This window comes from Platichthys flesus, chromosome 19, assembly GCF_949316205.1.
Source record: "Platichthys flesus chromosome 19, fPlaFle2.1, whole genome shotgun sequence".
Lineage (NCBI taxonomy): Eukaryota > Metazoa > Chordata > Actinopteri > Pleuronectiformes > Pleuronectidae > Platichthys > Platichthys flesus.
Genome location: NC_084963.1, coordinates 13,763,470 through 13,783,989, shown reverse-complemented (window position 1 = coordinate 13,783,989; position 20,520 = coordinate 13,763,470). Strand labels below are relative to the sequence as shown.

Below are 20,520 nucleotides of genomic sequence, written 5' to 3'. Positions count from 1 at the left end.
TAATAAATGTAAACACACGCTGACGGTGTCTTGATCAATAGTTCAATCGGTCCTGCAGTTGTCAGATGTGTCCATACATACATACAGTTATTAAATCTAGCGTAGAGCCAAGGAGAGGAATTGGGACAGGGCATAAGTGGATCAGACGTGGACATAAAAAGTCAAAATAGATGGTTTCTGTTATTTTAGCTAGTGGTTTCAATTGGCAACTTGATGCAGTAAAACAAATCAGGATTGACAGCTGAGATTGACTCACTGTAGATCTTGTATATCAACAGGATCTTGATACTTCAGCTCCAAATTACGTCAAAAGTGCAAAATGGCCGCACCAAGATATTTTGGCTTCATTTCCAACAGGTCGTGGAGATGCATCATCCATCTTTATGTACAGTCTCCAGCTGTGTTTCAATTCGAGGGGCGTATCCTTCAGTGCCTGGATAGTCAGCGAATGCAGGACCAAAATGAGACGGCCTGGTCTACAGAGACTTTACCTGATCTGTGTCACCAGCCTGCCCCGCCCAGATGCTGTCGCCTAGCAACAGAGCTGCAGTTAAATGATTAGAAAGTGCCCCTCTGCTTTTTTTTTTTTAACAATATGTATCATTAGCTGTTCGTGGAGTTGAAGCCTGATGCTCAAGTAATGGACGTCTTGTCGCTTGCTGGTGTCATTACCACCAAGAACGGCTCATCAAGGAAGCGCAGTGCATCTTGGGATTGGTTGGGCTGGGAAGGACCCACCCGTTGGAGCCTTCGTTCCTCTGGGATTAATGGAAGCATTTCTTGGCGGCATTCTAAGGAGCCTTTGAAATGGTACAGCCTAAACGTGGCTCTGATGTAACCAGTCTTCAAATCGACCTCTGAAGGAAGCAGCCCCAGCATTGAGACACAGCTTATGAGTCATTTAGCTTTAGGGTACAACTTTGTTTTCTTAGCCGATATTTGTTTACATCCTGGCATGGTGGTTTCATTACGAATTCGCCCGTTAAGCTCTTGGCCATTTCTGTTTGCAAAGAACCATGTATGACATATACGGGATTACTTAAATGCTGAAAAACATAAACAATCCGTATGTGGCACCAGTTAGCTTGTGTTGGAGGTTACCACTCTACCCAGTGTGACATATGCAGCCTGTGGCTTTTACTGTTATTAGTGGAGAACAGCTCATCTCAGCAGAAACGGTCTGCAGCTAATGAAAGTGTGAGTATAATCAGGGGATTAGAGAACACGGGGACAAAAGGGCCGGGGTCTGACAAACAAAGAGGGGATCAGCGAATGAGATTTCAAACACGGAAACTCCATCAGCTTTACCTCCGTCCCAGTGTTTGTTTCCAGGCTTTGAAGAAGCCATTAAAAACATGTGTGGAGAGTTTAAACTGTAAATGGGAATCTTTTTTCATGGGGGCTGGGTATTCATGATTACGGGTTTTGCTTTTCAGGGATGTTTGGTTCAATTTCTCATTGTCTTCCACATTTTATTTTATGAAGAGCTTTTTATTGCTCTGAATGCATCTCTCTGATACACAAGCAACTTCTTCCTTAAATGCATATATGAAGTCGCAGCATGTAATTGTCTCTAAATGGGCTTTTAATCTCTTAAAAGACGGCTATGGTTAAAGAAACAGATCAAGCCAAGCTCGCACACAGAGTAAACTCTTTAGTCTGTTTCTTTTCCTCGTTCATACTTAACTTAACTCCTAATTCATCTTTGCGCTGTGTTTTTTTTTCAGCAGTCATATTTCCAAGAAGAGAATGTGAAAGTTAATTTCTCGACAGACGAGTAGGAAAAATACAGTGTTGGAATCGTCTCAGCGGTGTAGTGCGTTTGGCATGATCACAGATGTTGGAATTTTTTTTGGTGTGTGTCCGCAGCTTAGCCAGACTCGCATGCTGTGGTTTCCTGCAGCCCTGCGTCTCGGCCAATCCCAGCTCCCGTCCCCTTCACAACCTGAAACCCGACCCGCCCACATATGTCAGAATACATTTTTCTTATATAAAGGGGCAGAGAGGGGGAATAAAAGGAAAGACAAAAGGGAAAGTCAGATCTCTTCCAAAGACATTCTATTACTGTACATTTCCATCTGAATATCAGTTTCCTCTGGGGGGGTGGCAGGCTGAGCCCCCTCCCGCTGTTTCCCTTTATTCGTAGTTTAATAACAACCAGCATCTTTTCTTTTCTTCTCCTCCGTAGCTTCTCTGCTTCTCCACATGTTCTGCTTTCTGTGTCAGCACCTCAGAAATGCCCCAATTGGGCAGTTTGTTATTTTTCTTTTTCTACATCATCCTCCTCCTTTATTAGCTTGAATATGACAATATGAAAAACAATATAATCCAATTTTATAATGCAGGATCAATCCATTGAATCCTAAATCATTGACAATAAACCTAATATATAAAACAAACACGTTAAATGAATTATTAAAAAGGCATCTCCAATGTTTTTGCTGGCAACATTTGTCAACTGTCAAAAGAAGAGGAAAATAATCAAAACAAATAAATTATGATAAATATCAGATAATATATTAAATTCCAAGGTCATGGAAAGAAAAACGTTGTCTGTATAAGATTAAAAGTTCCAGTCGAGTTTCATAAGCTACATAGTTCAACCAATAAAGCAAAGGAAAAATAAAAAGCCGGTAGCTGGAGAAAAGGAAACTCCAGCTCCGTTATGTTATTGTGGGTCCCCCTCTTGCCAAACTGTGCATTACCTTGGTGCAGTCCACCTCCTCTATCCTCCGTCCACCGCCCCCAGATTTGTATTGCTTCTATTTGCTTTTGTTTTCTGAACTTCCCTAGCAAATCAATGTTTACAACCTGAGTGGCCATATTTTAGCAGACGGATACTCCTCTGCCCTTCTCCCTCACTGTCTCTCCTCCACCTCTTCCTCAGCGCTGCCAGTGCAGGGCGATAGAATCGTTTCAATTCCCATTATCAGTGCCCTTTAGCTCTACATCACACAAGCATTGCCGCCCAGCATGGACCATAGCCATGTGTGCACACCAGCTGGGGCCTCGGGTACTTTATTGTATGATCACTGCATATGGTATGTTGGCATTGACACTATAAAAAAACATGAGTCACACTTTACACGACAAACAGCAAAACTAAGTAGGATGTTATAGTAGACTTAAATTACATTTTGTAAATAAAACAGCCCACCATCTATGGGACACGCCAGCATCTCTGCGGCTGTACTTAGGCACAGCAGTTCATTTAGCTAAATACTGATTGTACCAATGCTAACATGCTGCGCCTGAGCAGGTGTAATGTTTACCATCATCCTGTTAGCTTGTTTGGCTTACAAACATTTGATATTTAGTACTAACTGCATAGGAAGATTTCATTTGCCTGTGACCAGGACATTATGTTTTTGAGATGTCAATCCATCCGTCAGTCCCATGGCTGTGATGACGATAACATAAAAATTACTTCAGGGAATTAATTTAAAGGAATAGTTCACCCAAAAATGCAAAATTCGGTCATTGTCTAATCGCCACAATGCTGATGGAGTGGTGGGTGAAGGTGTTTGAGTCCACTTAACACTTGTTTCAGGGGTAAAAAGCACTGCACCCAAATCCAATACAATTGAAGTAACTGGGGACCACTTCTTCGAATGTAAAGAAAGAGAGAAAAAAACAAACAGCAAATGCCTCCATGCTGCTCGTGTGGTGTCCTCCAAGTGTCTATACCCGACGTTCAGATTTGAAACTGCGCCATTTACACCATGTTTTAGCCCAAATGTCCGTTCTTATCCTCCTCCTCGTTACTGCTGCAGCTATCGGGAGTTCTCGCAGGATGAGATCAATGAGAACTCACGATAGCTTCAGAGTCAGGAAATCACCAAATGCTAGAACATTCACCTGCCAAGAAAGTCAGTATTTATATCAGAGTGTGTGAAAGCTTGGTCTAATTTAAGGAGACTGTTTCACCTTAGCGGAGTTATGTGCTCTGAGTGGCATTTCTGTTTCGGACTGTTACATTCATCCTGAATGTGTGTCTAACCAATTTCATGGCCATACATCTTCAGTACGAGTTGTAGAAATATATGAATCAAAACCACAAATGTAAACCTCATGGTGGAGCCGGATGAAAAGTCTGGATCACCAATAGTTCAATGAAGGGGAACAACATCTGGGAACCATGAACGTCTGTACATTAGGTGCCAATCCAAGTCATATGTGGACCATGAATGTCCGTACCAAATTCAACAGCGATGCGTCCTTTGGCTGTGAAAATAAACACAATTGTCAACCTGAAGGTGTTGTTAGATGAAAAGTTACGGATCAACAAAGACGATATAGGATTCATCCTCTGCAGGAACGTTCCTCAGCAATCCATTGGATGGATTGATTCAGTGTGAAACCACAGATCCAGTTCAGCCCAACATGTGATCCCTGGAGCCTGCTGCTAAAAACTGCAGCACTGCCCACACAGAGCAGAAAACAGACATATGGTGGCCAGACTGTACGAACACACAACTATATTACTCACGAGTGACTCATGTTTCCCTCTGGCATGGTATAGACTCCACTCTGTTACACTTGCTCTCTCTGCCAGTATTGTACGTTGTGTAATCACATTTTCTGACCCGTCTTATCTCCTGTTCTATACTGTTTTTTTGTTTCCTCCTCTTCGTCATTAACGTCGCCCGTGTGTCAGAGCTGCCCGCCTCGTCCGTCACTAATCTGATGGTTGCGGTGCCTTTTGAAGCTGGATTCACACACTGCTACACACATCGTTCAGAGATGGAACGTGAGGTCTTTAGGAGGATTGCAGTGAGCCCTTTAGCTGCTGTCAGGCTCCTGTCTCGCTGAGTGTGATACCTGAAGAGGTGGAGCGTCGACCTTACGAGTCACTGTTAATTTTTCGATCGGGTCAGACGGGGTTGAGACGAGCTGGTTGAGAGTTTCTGTTTTCTGTCGTCACTTGCATCTGACACCTACGCCTCTCGCGTTCATCCACGCGCATGCTTAAATGTCCCACAGACACTCGGATGGAGGTTGTGTGTTCATTTCTTTGCAAAAGCAAGAAGCTTTTACAAACTTCTAGTGTTGTGTCTTCTTTAATCCTGTGTAACAGTCAAGTAAATGATCACGCTGTGCTTATGAAAATGGGCATTTTGCTCTTTGTTGTTTTAGTGAATTGGAAAAGAGCTTTTGGGGATTTTGATACCTAATACATTGAATCCTTTAGAGACAATTTCAGTTTCAAAACCTGTTAAAATTGAAAGCTTGGTAAAATGTCTTGAGTCCAACCATCTCTGTGCAAGTGTTTCACATGATATCATTTATAATGCTATTAATCTGCTGTGTGTAAGACTTAGTTTTACCTTTGAAACTGTTAGTGCTCATCTCGGCCCAGTCCCTCCTTTTATCTCCATGGACTAACTTGGTTAAATAAAGGCTAATAATGATAATAGTATGTGATAATACTGAGCCCTTTCTGTGCTGCCGACCCCACAAGTGTTTGTCTTAACTTCTGAAACACCTTTGCTGCTTTGGTCCCTGTATTGATTTTCATCTGACATTTATTAGGTATAAAGGAGGGTCAGCAAAGAAAAGCCTGGCACACACGCAGCCTGTGTATTTTTAGGCTGGACCGACCGCTGACTGAGTCGGGAAGTTCCACCATCAGTCAACCAAATGTCGCGTGGAATAGAATGCCTTTACTGTCATTGCACAGCTGTACCCTGACTGTTGCATACAAAACACACAAAAGGACATGTAACAGAATCTTCAAGCAGATTTGGCACAAATGGATATGAATTTGCATATTAAAACCTACAATAAAAGAAAAGGCAGAAATGTGTTTGAATAATAAATACCCATATATATGAGGAGTACTGACTGTGTATAATAGTTGTGAAGTTCACAGGTAACACCAATTGTGTTGCTCTTTCAACATGAATTGGCATTAACTGTTTATCTAATTGCCAACATAGAGCCTCTGTCACTAGATTTACATTTTTTTCAGCCTTTAGCGACTTAATAAACCAGAGTAGCACCAAATGTGTCTTTTTGAGCCGACCTGGAGAGTAGCAAGTAATGCAGGAGGTCAGGCTTGCCCTCGGCAATGTAGATTCACTAAAGCTTGAAGCAAATCATTTTTCTGTTTGGTCAGTTTAGTTTGTTTAAAAAAAAAAACGACCCACAAAATTATACAGTGTGCGTTGCTTGCAGCCCACTCAGCTCAGTGTCCCCAGCTTGGATCTGTCCTTGTGGATTCTACACGTGCAGTTGCCAAGTGGGAAATGTTCTAAGTGTTCACATAGTGGTTGCATTGAGCTCAAACCAGCGAAATCCCTTGTGTTTCCCTTTAAGTTGTTTTAGTCTTTATTCCTTTTAGAAATGGTCAGATAGCTTTTTTTACCAGCTGATGCTAAGTACCCATCTAAACCTGTTCATTTTGAAAAGTAAACTTGTAATAAATATATTTTAACAGCTGTAAGTTACTAACCCTGTATGGAAGTGATGATTACTATCATTTCCGTATGGCCTGACTCGGGTTAAAGCTTCTGAAATACAAATACATACAGATAATGAATGTCGTAGATTTGATTTGTTCTCTCGGTTATGACATATCAAACCAGATGATAGAAGTGCTCAATCTTGCTCTGACTAACTATACACGACAAATCACTACTTCTTCACTGCTCCATAAAAGGTACTTGCCAGTTGCATCCCAGCACAACTTCGGTTTTTTGAGCGGCAAAGAAGAAGCGATTACCAGGAAAAGAAGATTGCAGTTTTATTTGGGTGAAACTAATATACTTTAAAAATGTTGTGATCCCATCTGAAAATAGATTTGTTTACTCACTGATCCCTGACCTGGCATTTTCCCGCAAATTCTGTGGCATTTCTGATGCTGGTATCGGAACATCTCTAATCCCGTAAAGTGGCTCCTCTGTAGTCTAACTGTTGCCTCTCTTTGGTGCAGGTGCGAAGACCCACGTCTGCTCATCCTCTTCCTCATCTAACATCCCTCATTCCCCCCCCTCAGTCTGCCCAAACAAACAAACCCAGACAGCAGCAGCTGCCTTAAACCCACAACTCGTGCTTCCCATCGCCCCCTCATGCCCAGTCCCCTTCATCGTTTGCTGCACCAACCTGCCTCTCCCTCGGAGCATGGGAAGCTCTCTACCACTGCCTAAGCCCCCTCTTCTCCTCCTCTTCCTCCTCCTCCTCCTCTTCTCTTCCTCCTCTCTGCCCCTTCTCCTCCCTCTATGTGAGTATTACTCATGACAACCAGCATGCCGAACCAGTGTGTGGCACAAGCATGGGACTGGGCATGTGGCGGATGAACAGCGTGGGTGATTTCTGGCTCGCGTGTGGCACTCACCAGTGATTTCTCCGCTAATGGCTGCATAATAGCCTCCCATTTACATGCGGATGTGGTTCTGCAAATTCATAACCACATTAGCATGGAGGTAATCAGTGAGTCACGCATGTGTGCAGCCGTTACTGGGCTGTCTGTGTTTTGGACTGTGAGCACTCGTTTTGCCTCTCACACTTTTCGGCAAGAGAGAAGAAATGTTCCCGTCAGGATTTTGGTATTTTGTCAGGCTGAGTAGTAAAACTGTCAGAGCAGCAGCAGAGGAGAAGTACGTCTTCATGTTCCCGTCTTACCCTCAGTGTGTTATGGTTGCCTTTGTGTTACGTTTTCATTTGTTGTTTTTTTTTTGGCATGTGCACGTTTTTCTTTTCCTGTGTATTACCAAATCACCATCTTCCAGATAATAGGCCCGATGACATCAGGGTCAGACATATTTTACTGCTGCATGACAACAGGAAAGGACAATAGGGAAACAAACCCATTTGTATTTGTGGCTGGTAATAACTGACAAAGATAGAATCTAAATCAAAAGGGATTTGCATTCTATCATATATTTTTTATTTTTTTCGGAAGTACTAATCACACTAGTCCTCCATGCGCTCATTTTGAGGATATTTGGCTCCATATCTGGATTGAGGGAAGAAGCGGAGAGGTGTCGTCCATCTTTATATGAACAGCCTGTGATTCATCCACATTATGATAATCTTACTTTGAAAAAGAACCTCACTGTGTTGAAAATCCCTGGAAGTTATTTTGAGTCCATGTAGAACTGAAAGCAGGTGGAATATGTAGATGTTATTCTTAAGCCATAGTATGCAATATAATTTTATGAGAGCTGCCGTAAGTGGTCCGAGCTGATCAGGCTCATAATGATCTTATTGTTGGAGAGCTGATGTTGTGCTGCACGTGTGGTAAAGTGAGCACTGGAGGATTTGAGTACTTTGGGCCATATCACTGACAACTGTGTGATCCCAGATATATTCTGCAGCGATGTGTTTTGAAGTGGAATTAACTCTGCTTTTTAAGAAGAGTGGGAATTTAAAGTTCTGTCGTCTGTAAGCAACTTAACATTAACATGTTCCAATTAAAGAGGTCTAATTCCTAATTAGTATTAAACGGTTCTAAAGATCGTACTCGAAGAAAATCAAATGTAGCACTTAAAGCTCAAAATGCCCTTTCTGTTTTTGATCTTTGCCACAGAGAGGCTGTACATATTGATCATTGTCGGAACCCGAGCAAATACGATATGAATTATTAAATTATGTGGCTGGAATTGACCTTAACGTCAATTAGTCCGTCCCTGTTTGATTTATAGATTTGCAAGACTGAATTTCCATATTAAGCCTTCTGGAAATGTCAGGCCAGAGGGAAAAAAGACAACAGTGGCTGAGATCCAGGTACAGGCTGAATGACTCCACACTACAGTGAGATGAACGGTGAGACATAAAGAGAGAGGAAGAGATGGTGCAGTGAGGAAGAAGAGGGGCGTCGGTGTGACAGAATGAGGAGTGCTGAGTCAAGCTTATGATAATGCGTCTGAGAAAGAAGGAAAGAAAGACGGTGGCTTCTTGATCCAGATGCAAATGAATCCCCACATCCTGGAAATGCTCACCTGCCAAAAACAACTGCACATGAAACCACAAATGAATCAAACGTTTAACTGTTATAATCCATAAATACGCTATTACCCCAGGGGGGAGAACAAGAGATATATCATTTCATTATAAATCAAAGGGTTTCAGTTTGATTCAGAACAGTCAGCTACTGCATCATTCTTTTTTTTATATAATTCCATCAAATCAAGCAAAATTGAAATAAGTCACAGTGGTGCTTTGAACTAAAGGCTTATGTCAGCATGCTAGCATGCTAATGTTTGCTAATTGGTGCCACACATTCAATTGAGCGGAATTGGTTTTGCATGTAATTGTTTATTACTTATAAGAATAGGGTAAGTTTAATTTTTGCGCTGACAATTGTGCGAGATTGAAGAACCACATCACAATTTATACTGAAGGACACACTAATGTCCATAATTAAAAGGATCCATTAAATATTTAAGTTTACTCAGAATGATATTGTGTATAAAATTAAACAACATGACAGCTCCCCAAAAACTGAAGCCGAAGTGTTTCAGTCCCCACCTGGTGGCTGGCTACAGTATAGGTCATAAATCCCTCCATTTCCCAAATCGTTAAACGTTTATGGTGTAGATGTTCTTGTGTAAATGTGGTCTGCTCATGGTGGCTTTGCTTGATGGCCTTCTCAATGTTACTGGCAATACAACATAAGATCATGTGGGCACGGAATATATCAAGATGACGGTGATCGCCCTCTGCTGAATCACTTCAGTCTGATGTGTTAAATACTGTATTCATTTGATTTCAAACGGGTCATTATAGTTTGAATACCACATTCAAATAAATGTTTGAATTTCTATATCAAATGTGACAGCCCTGTCTCCATGTTAATAGCTTGAACATGGACCATAGGCCTAAAGAGAGTTGCGAACTATTTGTTTGTGTTCATTTCTCTTTTTCAGTTGTTTTATGCAGTTATTTGATTATGAAAATGGTCATGATTGACAACTGAGACTGCCTCGCAGTTACTTGTTTATTGGCAGGAACTTGCTAACATGGCTCCATCCTCCGTTTGCAACTGTGCAGACTCTGGCTCCAAATACTCTACAGGGCAGAGTTCATATTCAGGATATTGGATAAGGCTTCATTCTTGGATCGTGGGAGGAAGTGGAGACTTGGCATCTATCTTTATCCACAATCTACGCCCGGAACCAAAAATCTTACACACAAAGTTGGGAGATTCATGCTCCAGGCAGCGTGGGTGTCGGTATAAAACGTCATGCCATTCTTTTTGATAGGTTACCCTGACCGACACGGAGCCAAGCTACCAGCTCGGCTCATAAAAACTAATGATACCGCTTCTGACACAGGAGGCTGTGGAGGTCACGTCTTTTACCCTATAGTGCGGCACGTGACATTTGTTAGGATAGGAAAGGGCGGATAATTATCTGGAGACGGTTTCCCTTCACCATTACGACAAATTGGTCATTACTACAGGTGTCAACACCGTCCTCGTACAGAAGCAGAGACAGAAAATACATCAGCTGCTCACCTAAGTTCATTATGTAGACTGGGATTCAACCACAGACCGGATTTCACATGGGAACAAAGTTAGAAGCACCTAGTAATAGCACAGATGTGAGGAGTCAGGGAGGAAGTGAGGCTTGTTAGTGCGTCTGGTGTCAGGACTCATTTTCCCGAGAGAGTGACCGTGTGGTTGTGCGCACTGGTGCTTGTCATGGCGTTATTGTGGTTCTCTCGGAGAGACTGCAATGTAGCTATTTCTGGTGTGCGTGTCTGAGGGCCAAGCCTTCAGCTCTTTCCTCGCTTCCTTACCCCCACCCCCCCACCCCCTCCTCTTCGTGCCCCTGTCCCTCTGTATTTTCCGCAGAGGAGCTGTGGGGTGTAGATAACTCTCCAGACAGCTGAAACAACAGGGAGCCGCATAGAGAGTGTTACTGTCTAGTAACAGCCTGCGTACGCTCAGGTTAATGGGGTATAATGTGACTGACGGAGAGGAACACTGGCTTCAGGCTTATTCTCATACAGTGCTTCTTGTTGCAGAGTAGAGATGCTGAAAATGTTTTTTTCCTCTCTATTCAAGAGCATTGTCTTACAGTTTGAGAGAAGGACTCACTGATTTCATTGTTTCACTCAAACTCTGCGCTTTCATTCAAATAAACCCTGAATGTGCTAAAATATCCCGTGCTTCAGCTTTAGCTCTTGTCCTCACGCGCATGGTGCTTCTGTGCGCATGTGACAAATCAAGTGAGTCAAAATTCTCGGACCAATAGAATATCACGTGTCATAACGAATTAAATTGTCCCGCCCTCGTGGTTACTTTTGCTGTTGGTGCTTGCTGTTCTCATCAAATACAGAGAAAAGGAAAAAGGGGGGTGCATGTATTGTGTTTTTATAGTTAGCAAAAGTGGTCCCATAACGTAAAGGACTTCAGATTCTTGATTTTGCCGCTCCATGCTGACCAAACACCTGTTGGACTGGAGAGGGGTGTAAGCTGTTGCGAACGGGAGGGCATGAACCAGTTAAACTAACCACCCATACAGGACTGTCAAAGACATAAAGCCAACACACCCAAAACGATGTCCAGACGATTACACTTGCTGCATCCAGAGTGGACGAGAGATCATAGAGCAGACGTTTTACTTGTAGCACCGAAAATTTGAGTGCAAACGGGGGATATTGAAGTGTGAACGCAGGGTTTGAGAGGTAGCATTACTGAACATCTTTAAAACTAAAACTCTACACTTTTGGGGGTAACCACGCAAAGATAAAAAGGTGCAAAACCAGAAAAAGTCAGCATGCTGATAAATAGTTTTTATCACCCTTCACTAACCAGTGCGTGTCTTCTCTTTGTTGCAGGAGTAAACAGACAATCCCCAAACTTGACCCTCCACCACCCTCCCTGAACCGCAAGCGGGCCAGCAGAACTCTGTCCCCGGGGTCAGAAGTCACATCTGCGCCCACGCCCGAAGACGTCGCCGCTAGCGATGCGACCCCGAGCCGCAGCAGCAGCCTCTCCTTCCCGGACACCACCCCCAGCTCCCTGTCGTCCGGCGACTTCCATTCCCTCAGCAACGGGGAGAGCAGCTCTTGCTCGACCAGCGAGGACTCGGGGGTTCGCTCGGAGACAAAGTCCCTGCTTTCGCCTCTGCGCGACGACGACGACCTGTTCGGGGACCGCGGGACATTTTTGACAGCCTCCAGCGGCTGTGACAGTCCCTTGGGGGAGAGAGTCGAAGCGGTTGCCTCTCCCTCCGAGTTGTACCCTGCCGAGCCCCACGCCCTCACCTCACACTCGGACACCTATGAGCACCCACTGCCCTTCTCCTCCCCTGCGGATGATACCTGCCTTCACATCAGTTTCTCTGAGGACGAGCTACTAGAGAGCAGCCAGGAAGACCCTAATGTCCCCCAGCGGAGTTAGGACGGGCCGACAGTCCACTGAAGACCTCGTCACTATGTTCTTCAATCAGCTTTTAATGCAGTACTTACTGTCAGACCCTCTTGTGTTTGCACTGGGCTCCATTTCAGGAACTTTAATTATTCTGTCCACTTGTGACACAGTACAGACATAGCATTAATAACTACGTGTATAAATAATATTAGCCTTTGGACAGATTTAGTATTTTTGTAATGAAATGAATCATCTAATTTACTTTTTAGTAACTAGAATGTTGAGAAGAAAACATGTAGCAACTCTTGCACTGTTAGCCCTGCGGTATACTGGCTGTTCAACAACGCGTAAGCAAATGGCTGCATCGCAAACCTTATTGTTCACGTACTTGCTTTTGGTGCAATGCGTGTTACTTGGGGACTCCAGCAGAGGGCCCACCACAGACGATTGCGAATTCGAAGGTGGTGTGTCAGACTCCTTAATCAGACATTTCGTGAAAACGGCATGCTTACTTTTCTGTAACTGATGTCGTTCCCACTGACCAAGTCAAGGACTCACTACTGCCCCTACATTTATGTGGGTATTGCAGCTTGCTCAGTGTCACTTTAATTTCCGAAGACACACACAATCGATGCACCAAACAGACAAAGATTAAGTGAGTCAGCCATCGTGCGTACGCGTAGTTTAGATACGCTCGTATCTCCGGCCTTAGTCACACATCATTTACCGTAAGGGAATGCATTTTATTTTTGCTAGTAGTTACCATTAAAACATTATTTTGTGTGATGCTTTGCTGTGGTGCAAACTGATGTTTCTGCAGATTTCACAATGATGATGATGGTGATCTTGGGAGGAGCCTTGTTTTCTGAATAGCACCTGTTTGGACGATGGGTGGAAAGAAAAGAACAAGGAAGTCAGAAGAGGGGAAAAAGGCGAGAATTTGAGCATAGTTTGGGTTTATGCACGACCACTCGTGGCTGTGCAGTAGGTTTTATTGTATCAGAGTTGAGTTGGTTCTAGCAAGTGTTGTGCTACTTGTATTTTGGGTTTTGTCGGAATTAGCCAAAGGGAATTTGTATTGTGTTATTGATTCTGTGTGTAGCATGATTGCAATCTTTCAAAACAGAGGGATTTGTCGTTGAATGAAAACGATTTAAGTTTTGTGAGACAACGGAGGAAGAAAGCAAACCCTCAGAGAGCTAACGGCCTTGAAAGCTTTGAATTGCACCTTCCTGAGTGGGGAGTCAGTTATAAAATGAAGCCCCGGGCTCAGTAGGAAGATAATTGGGGAACCACATAGGGGCCTTGGAGAATGACAGCGTGGCAGATGGATTTTTATCTTTTCTTTCTCCTGAATGACAAGAAAATCTGTTTCTTTAAAAGCTCTCAAGACAATTACCATGAGATTGCTGCTGCACATTGAAATTGTTTTTTCCTAATCTAAATGTTTGGAACATTGTTTTGACCATATTATTGTTAATTAATATAGAGCCGCAACAATTAATCAATAAGTAGATCATACTAAAATATGAATTTGCAACTATTTAGATAATGGAAATGAGAAAAATAATCATTGTCCTTTTTGATAAAAAATAAAAAATATTACCAGGTTTCAGCCCATTATATCTCTATTATGTATATGTTGGATTTTTGATCAGTCGATGTCAAAAGTGACATTAGACAAATGTCACTTGCATTTTTTTCTTTTTTGGGTTAATTTATAGATCAGACGATTAGTCAATTAATCAAGAAAATGACTGTTAAATGTAACCCTATAGCAATATTGAGCTGTTTATACAAACAGCCCAATGAATGAAACAAGAAACTGATCAGTCAGTTAACAGAAACAATTCTGTTGATTATAAGTTTCACTTCATCTCAAATGTAAATATTTGCTGAATATTGAAGATATTTATAAATCTGAACATATGTAGGTTTTTCTTTTATCGATATGATAAATCGGTGGGGGAAATAATGAAGACAATAACCAGTTATCCTAACAACGAAAATAATTTGTCTTAAAGCTGAAGACATAGTGGGAATTACTGTTTTCATCTTGTTCGGCAAGAGTCTAGTGCACTGTTTAATAATGTTGAATTTAATTTAATGCAGAGTTGTAACCTGAGACAGGTAGGAGTGACAATTAATGAACGCGAGAAGAAAAGCAGCTGAGGTGAGAAGAGGGGCGGTGTTAGGGTGCAGGTGTAGAATTCCCAAAGTCGAATTTACACCGGGAGACGAGGCTTTTCTCAACATCACCTGTAGCAGGGAATTAAAACAGCAATAACACATTGAAGAAAAATGAATAAAGAGGAATACTCCAGCACTAATCTGTGTCAAGACTGTTTATGCAGATCACATCACTCATATGATCCGTCTTTGTGTTTCTGCTGAGGTTACCTGTCATCACACGTCTTTTACCTGCCGCCTCATGTCGTCTGTGTAATATCTCATCACTGCAGCATTGCTAACATATTTTTATCCACCAACCGAGTTCTGGCTTCAAACTGTAAAGCCTTCTCATTAAGTAGTCAAATGGGGGCAGCAGAGGAAATCCTCACACGCATTTCACAGCTGGATTCAAAGCACAGCCAGAGGCTTATTAAAAAAAAAGAAAAAAAGCTGATGTTCTTTTCATCTCTTTGGTTTGAATGTGAACAAGAATAGTCTGTGTGCTCCTGCCTCTGCCCTCTTACCCTCTGCATTAATCATTTCTCCCTACATCCACGTTCGGCATTAACAATGCAAAAGTTTCTCAAAAGCGTGACATTTTCAGTCACTTTCTCTGTTGTGCTGCCAAGGAGGTGAACCATTTCTTCGGTTTACCTCGAGCCAGTAGAGCCTCGCCTCTGCAGTTTGCAGCTGGAGCACGGACAAATGACTGACGGGCTTAATGTGTTCGCGGCCTCAGTGAAATGCACTAATGAGAACAGTGAGGTGAAATCCTTTAGCGCTGAGGTGTTAGAGCTGCTATTTCCTCCCCGGGAGATCAAATGCCACCTGGGCTACTGGCTAAAACAAGAGAATTGGCGAGATGTGGGGCGTGTTTTATTTGTGGCACAGGATCTCACCCCCCATGTGCCCTCTCTCGACTTGGTATTCCCCAACCGGACAATTAATAATGCAGCGTGTCTGTGTGGCTCCATAAAACAAGAAGCTGCTCCCTCCGCTTTTCTTCTTTCTCTCCAGGGGAGGTCTCCTCAATCTGAGTGATCCTCCTCTCTGGAGATGGCCTCTGCTCAATACCAGTTCAATACCAGACGGTCTGATCTGACCAGATCCAATCACTGTGACACCTGCACAGAGCCACAGCTTGAAGACTGTTAACCTCGGCTCTGTGGATTTACATAGCTGCTTAAAGTCTGACGGCTCTTGTCCGTTATGTGCTCGTTAATGCAAGTTGTTAGTCTTTGGAGAGAGGTCATCAATGATCAAAGCTCCTTGTGTGAAACGGCTGATCAAACTGACACAGGGTTTAAGTCCCATGGCTCGTCTTTCCATTTTAACAGCCGCCAGTGGAAAAGATGAAACGCAAAGCTTTGAAATGCCTGCGTACTACAGTTTTATTATCATGTTGACATCCTGAAAGAAATGAATAAGATAGGATGGCTGTTTTGATTAGATGATTGGATTTAGTGTCACTTAGGCCCAATACCATTTCCCCCGTTGGCCCTACCCCTTATCTTGCCCCTTTAAACATAGACACAAGGTGTAGTGGTTTAAATCTTCTCCTATGAAATGGGAGGAGCAACATGACATGGATTATATGGATAAAGCTGCTGTAGTGTTGTCCCTGGTTTTAAGGGAAATAGGTCAACAAAAGTTACAGATTTACATCTTCCGTTAAAAGTAATTACATAAATCTCATCTATGTTCAGGGTCTATGTTCAATTTTTGATATGTCTTGATGCGGGTTAGGCCATCTCGCTCTTTTGGTGCCAATTGGTGCCAGAGTCGACACATAGGTGATCAGGGGGTAGAGGCTTCAGTGGTGAGATCACGCCCAATCGTTAGTCAGTCTCAGCTGTCAAACATGTTTCACCCAGTTTTAAAGCGTAATTATACACTAGTTAAATCCTAACATTAGACCATCAGTAAAATGACAGAAACCACTTGCCATTGACATGTACATCACTAGAGTTAGGCCCCTGTCTCATCCACTAACATGGAGGACGTGGGGTTTTTGACCTACACTGCAACCAGCCTCCAGTTTGCATTCAAGAGGTTTGGCTTCACTTTATGGGAGCAGTTAAGTGGTTCGTCTAAATGCTAATACTGAATGAATGACATCTGTCCGGATGGAGTTGACCTCTGGGCTGTGCCACAACATCTGGATTACTGGACCAACTTGCCCAAAATGATGTGAGCAGAGATCAGAGGCTGATTCAAACCTCAAAGTCTGGCTTCTTCTTATAAATAAATATCTTACTATCTCTGTTTTCCAGGCAGCAGTAAAACCAATCATATCTGTATTTATTCTTTTTTGAGGGATATATTATAGTATAATAAACCCAACAAATAGTTCAGGGCTTACTGGAATTTTCTCTCTCTGTCGTGGCTTTATTAGGAGGAGAGACATTCCAGATATGTAAACACTGGCATAAGGCTGACAGAAGGAGCTGGGAGGACGAGGAACTGTGGAGACTTGTAGCAGTGAGCGAGAGCATGGTTGTCATGTAGAGCTGCTTTCCTCTTGCTTTAAATCTAGATGAAAAATGACCTTCTACACTATGTACACTTATTGTGAGGTTGGACAAGAATAAAGTCTTGTTTTTGTTAAGGCTGTGTTTCTTATATGGCCTGTGAGGAGCGTCTGGCTTTGGGTAAGGAGCGTCTGGAGTGAGGCCCTGGAGGAGACACATCACCCCCCAGGTTCAAACCATTTCCTTTCCGTGGAAATATCTTCCTCCGAGGTCAAGTGGAGGAGAAGTAATATCCTGGGTATCCAGCCACTACCTTCCCAATCTGCTCAAAACAAGTCAGCCACAGTCTGAGAGCCTAGCAACTCTTGTTTGCACCAGGCAAAGCTAAATATAGCTTGTGATGAACAAGACTGGAAAGTGATGTTGGACTTGATTTTAGCCAATGGGGGTTCTCCAAAGAAAGAAACACAACTTCAATACGTTTGGCTGGTTGACAAGAGCTCTGCATGAGATGTTTCTTACAAGCTGCTGCTCGGTCAGTTTGGCTTTTGATGTGTTGAAGTCAAAGTCACAGAAACACAAGGTTTGCTGAACTGGGATGTTGGCTCCTGAGAAGTACAGATTCAGTCTGCTGATGAAACTTTACATAATAGAATCCAGTCTGCATAGTTAATTTCAGTGTACGGATACAATTTTCTCTTTCTGGCAGATAGTTATATGAGCTGTGCCAACACTCTAAAGGCCTTACCACATCAATGGCAATGTGACTAAAAGAAATTCCCAATAATTCTGAGGCAAATTTTGAGGCATCAGACCATACACATTAAACATGATGCACTTTAATTAATAAATTATCAAGATTTAAAAACGCGCCTCAGGAAAAGATGGAATCGCCATCAAGCGATGGTAATGTGGTGCTGAGTTTACTTCATGAAAACTAAAAAGACATAACATCTGGCTACACCTAATAATGATGAAGAGAGAAGAACATGGTGAATTTCACTGATTGTTTCAGGGGCCTCCACTGAGCCCCTGCTGCTTCAGTTAAAATATACAAACCATCGTCCTTGCTGTTGGTTTCCCTTTCATCATAAAGAATTCAGATTTGTTAAAGTTGGCTATCAAGCGAATGTTTGGAATGGGATGCTGTCAACACACAATCTGATTGGTCAGATGTGTACTTGTTCTCAACACCTTGGAAAAATCCACCTTGGTCTGAGAAGAAAAAAACACAATATAGCTCAGTAAGTGAAGCGCACAAAGAAAACCCATCCAGCGTGCGACGGGCTTAATATCTGACAATATATTTCAGTGTCTACCACTCACCTCTGTTTTATATGTCACTAGACAAACAAGCCATATACAGGCATTTGGTTGAAAGCATTACGACAAGTGAACTCAACACAACTGATCTGCACTTGTACGTTGAAGAGGCCTCTTGAGCTCTTTGGGGAGAGAGTCCCTGTGTTTTCCATTTAGCTTGTTGGCCTTTGGGTATTACCCATGATTCTTGGTGCCGGCTTCGATGAGACTCCACATGGGTCGATAATTTCTCAGCTGTTAGTGCCTGTAATGGTTTTTCAATTTAATTTATCATCTCAAGTTTTTTTTGTTTTTTATTTGACCCAGTTTTGTAAAATTACTGTGAAAAATACACATGCAGCAGCAACACAATAATCACAGATGGTGAAAACTGATCTTGACGGAAGAGATCCCCTTTTTGTTTGGCTGCGTGCAGCTTAATCTTTAGGAGAATAGTGAAGAACATTGAAATGTAACAAGTTAGTATGAATCTGCACCAAATTGGTGCAAAACACTCGGTACTCAAACGTATCAATTTGGCTGACAACATGTGCCTTTAATCTGGGAAAACATTGTGGGTCAGGTTCAGACACAGAAAACAAAATGCCTGTCAGGTTGAAGTTGGGCTCTATTAGTATCTCTCTGACAAAAATAGTCTGGCACACAAAACATAAAAGCACAACCCAAAACTTCACTGAGCAATTTTCTTTATATTGTGAGAATAACAACACAAACATCAATTTCTTTGAAAGCATCCAGAGGGAGTCTCCTGAATATGGTAATTGTAGCTTTTGGTACAGAAAGTAAAGAATATGGAATTACAGTATAATATCATTTTTGCGGGTCCAAGTGAAAAAAAAAAGCACTGTTGCTTCTCCCATCTGCTGCAGGCGGCAGTGGCGGCCTGGCATTGTGTCACAGGAGATCAGAGGGACGAAGGAGATTATTGCATGTTATGGAGGCTTGAGGTTTTGGCACCTTCACATCTCTGTGAGCATGGATGTGTTGCATATTAGTTTTTTTTATTTGTGCTTGAAAGCCTTGAGCTGCCTGGGGAGATTTAATACCTGGGCCATTACAGAGAGAGAGAGTGTGCTCTGAACTGAACTGTGGGTCCAAGGGAGTTTGTTCAACCCTGATTATTGTTTTTGTCTGTGTTTTTACAACCTTTCAACCTTCACCAGGGCACAGGATGATTGTGAGGGATTGAAACTATAGGAGTTTAATTAACCCTCTCACTTAAAAACAAGAGAAGGTCTATAAATACAATTCACAGCCACCAGACATTCATAAATCTCATTTTACAGTTCTCATGTGGGAAAGTATCATTTTCAGAAACTTTATCCTTCACTTTGATAAAAACTGTGTGTGGTGTGCAGGGTAAATATACTTTCCTGCTGTCGCCCAGCTCATTCAACACTTTAAACACACAGGCTACAACTGTATAGAATATAGAATAGGCTATAGCAGGAGGAGGGGCTTGACTTACATATGCACTTCCTCATTTAATCTAAATTCTTATTCAAAATTCACACTTTTCTCTTAGTCACCATTTCCCCTTTGGTGCCACATTGCTAGCACAGACTGTATATAAAGACGAACGACTCGTCTGCACTTCCTTCCACTATCCATAAATGAGGCCAAAATATGGCCAATAAGTGTCAACAACCGTTACAGATTTGTGTTTTTCTTTATACCGTATATGGCATATTTCCATCATCTGCCACATAATTTATTTTCACTGTTTCCCAGTATTCAGAAATATCCTAGATATGAATGCTGTCATCTCTTGCATTTGGAGCCAGTGTCTGGCTGGAGCTTTCGGGGATGGAGCTGTGATATCCAAGTCCCGTCCCAACACGCGTTTGACCAATCACGAGTCCTGATTTAGCTGTCAATCAAGCTGTTTCACCCCGTTTCTATTGCATCAAATAACTGAAACTTATTAGAAACATGAACAATTAAATGTACGTCAGTGTGATAAGAACTACCTGAAATGACAAAAGCCATCTTTAAGAAAATGTAATTGAAATTTTGACTTTGACTTTATAGTTTGGTCCATGTTCCATTCATTAACATGGAGGAGGCTGGATTTATAACCTATTCTGCAGCCAGCCTTCATATTTTTACCATGAAGCTTCTTTTTCATTTTGTTGGGTGAGGTCAATATTATATTGTGCAGTTCTACTAATTTTGAAGCAATAATAACTAGTTTTTCATACACCTGTCACTCGAGCAGTAATCAACAGCAGA

General features: G+C 42.3%; 1 protein-coding gene across 2 annotated transcripts in view; it reads left to right on the top strand.

The window, feature by feature from the left end:
• The window catches only part of si:dkey-34e4.1 (carboxyl-terminal PDZ ligand of neuronal nitric oxide synthase protein), a 53,747-nt gene extending 39,095 nt beyond the window's left edge, over positions 1 to 14,652 (top strand). The window contains exons 11-12 of one of the 2 annotated variants that reach the window (XR_009924736.1): positions 6,935 to 7,222; positions 11,788 to 11,877. Coding sequence is in view for 1 of the 2 variants with exons in the window: in XM_062413021.1 (XP_062269005.1) it covers positions 11,788 to 12,352 (565 nt within the window). In the remaining variant the exon portion in view is untranslated. Of the gene's footprint in view, positions 1 to 6,934; positions 7,223 to 11,787 lie in introns of both variants that reach the window. The other variant, XM_062413021.1, reaches the window with a different exon arrangement.
• Positions 14,653 to 20,520: the final 5,868 nt, after the last annotated feature.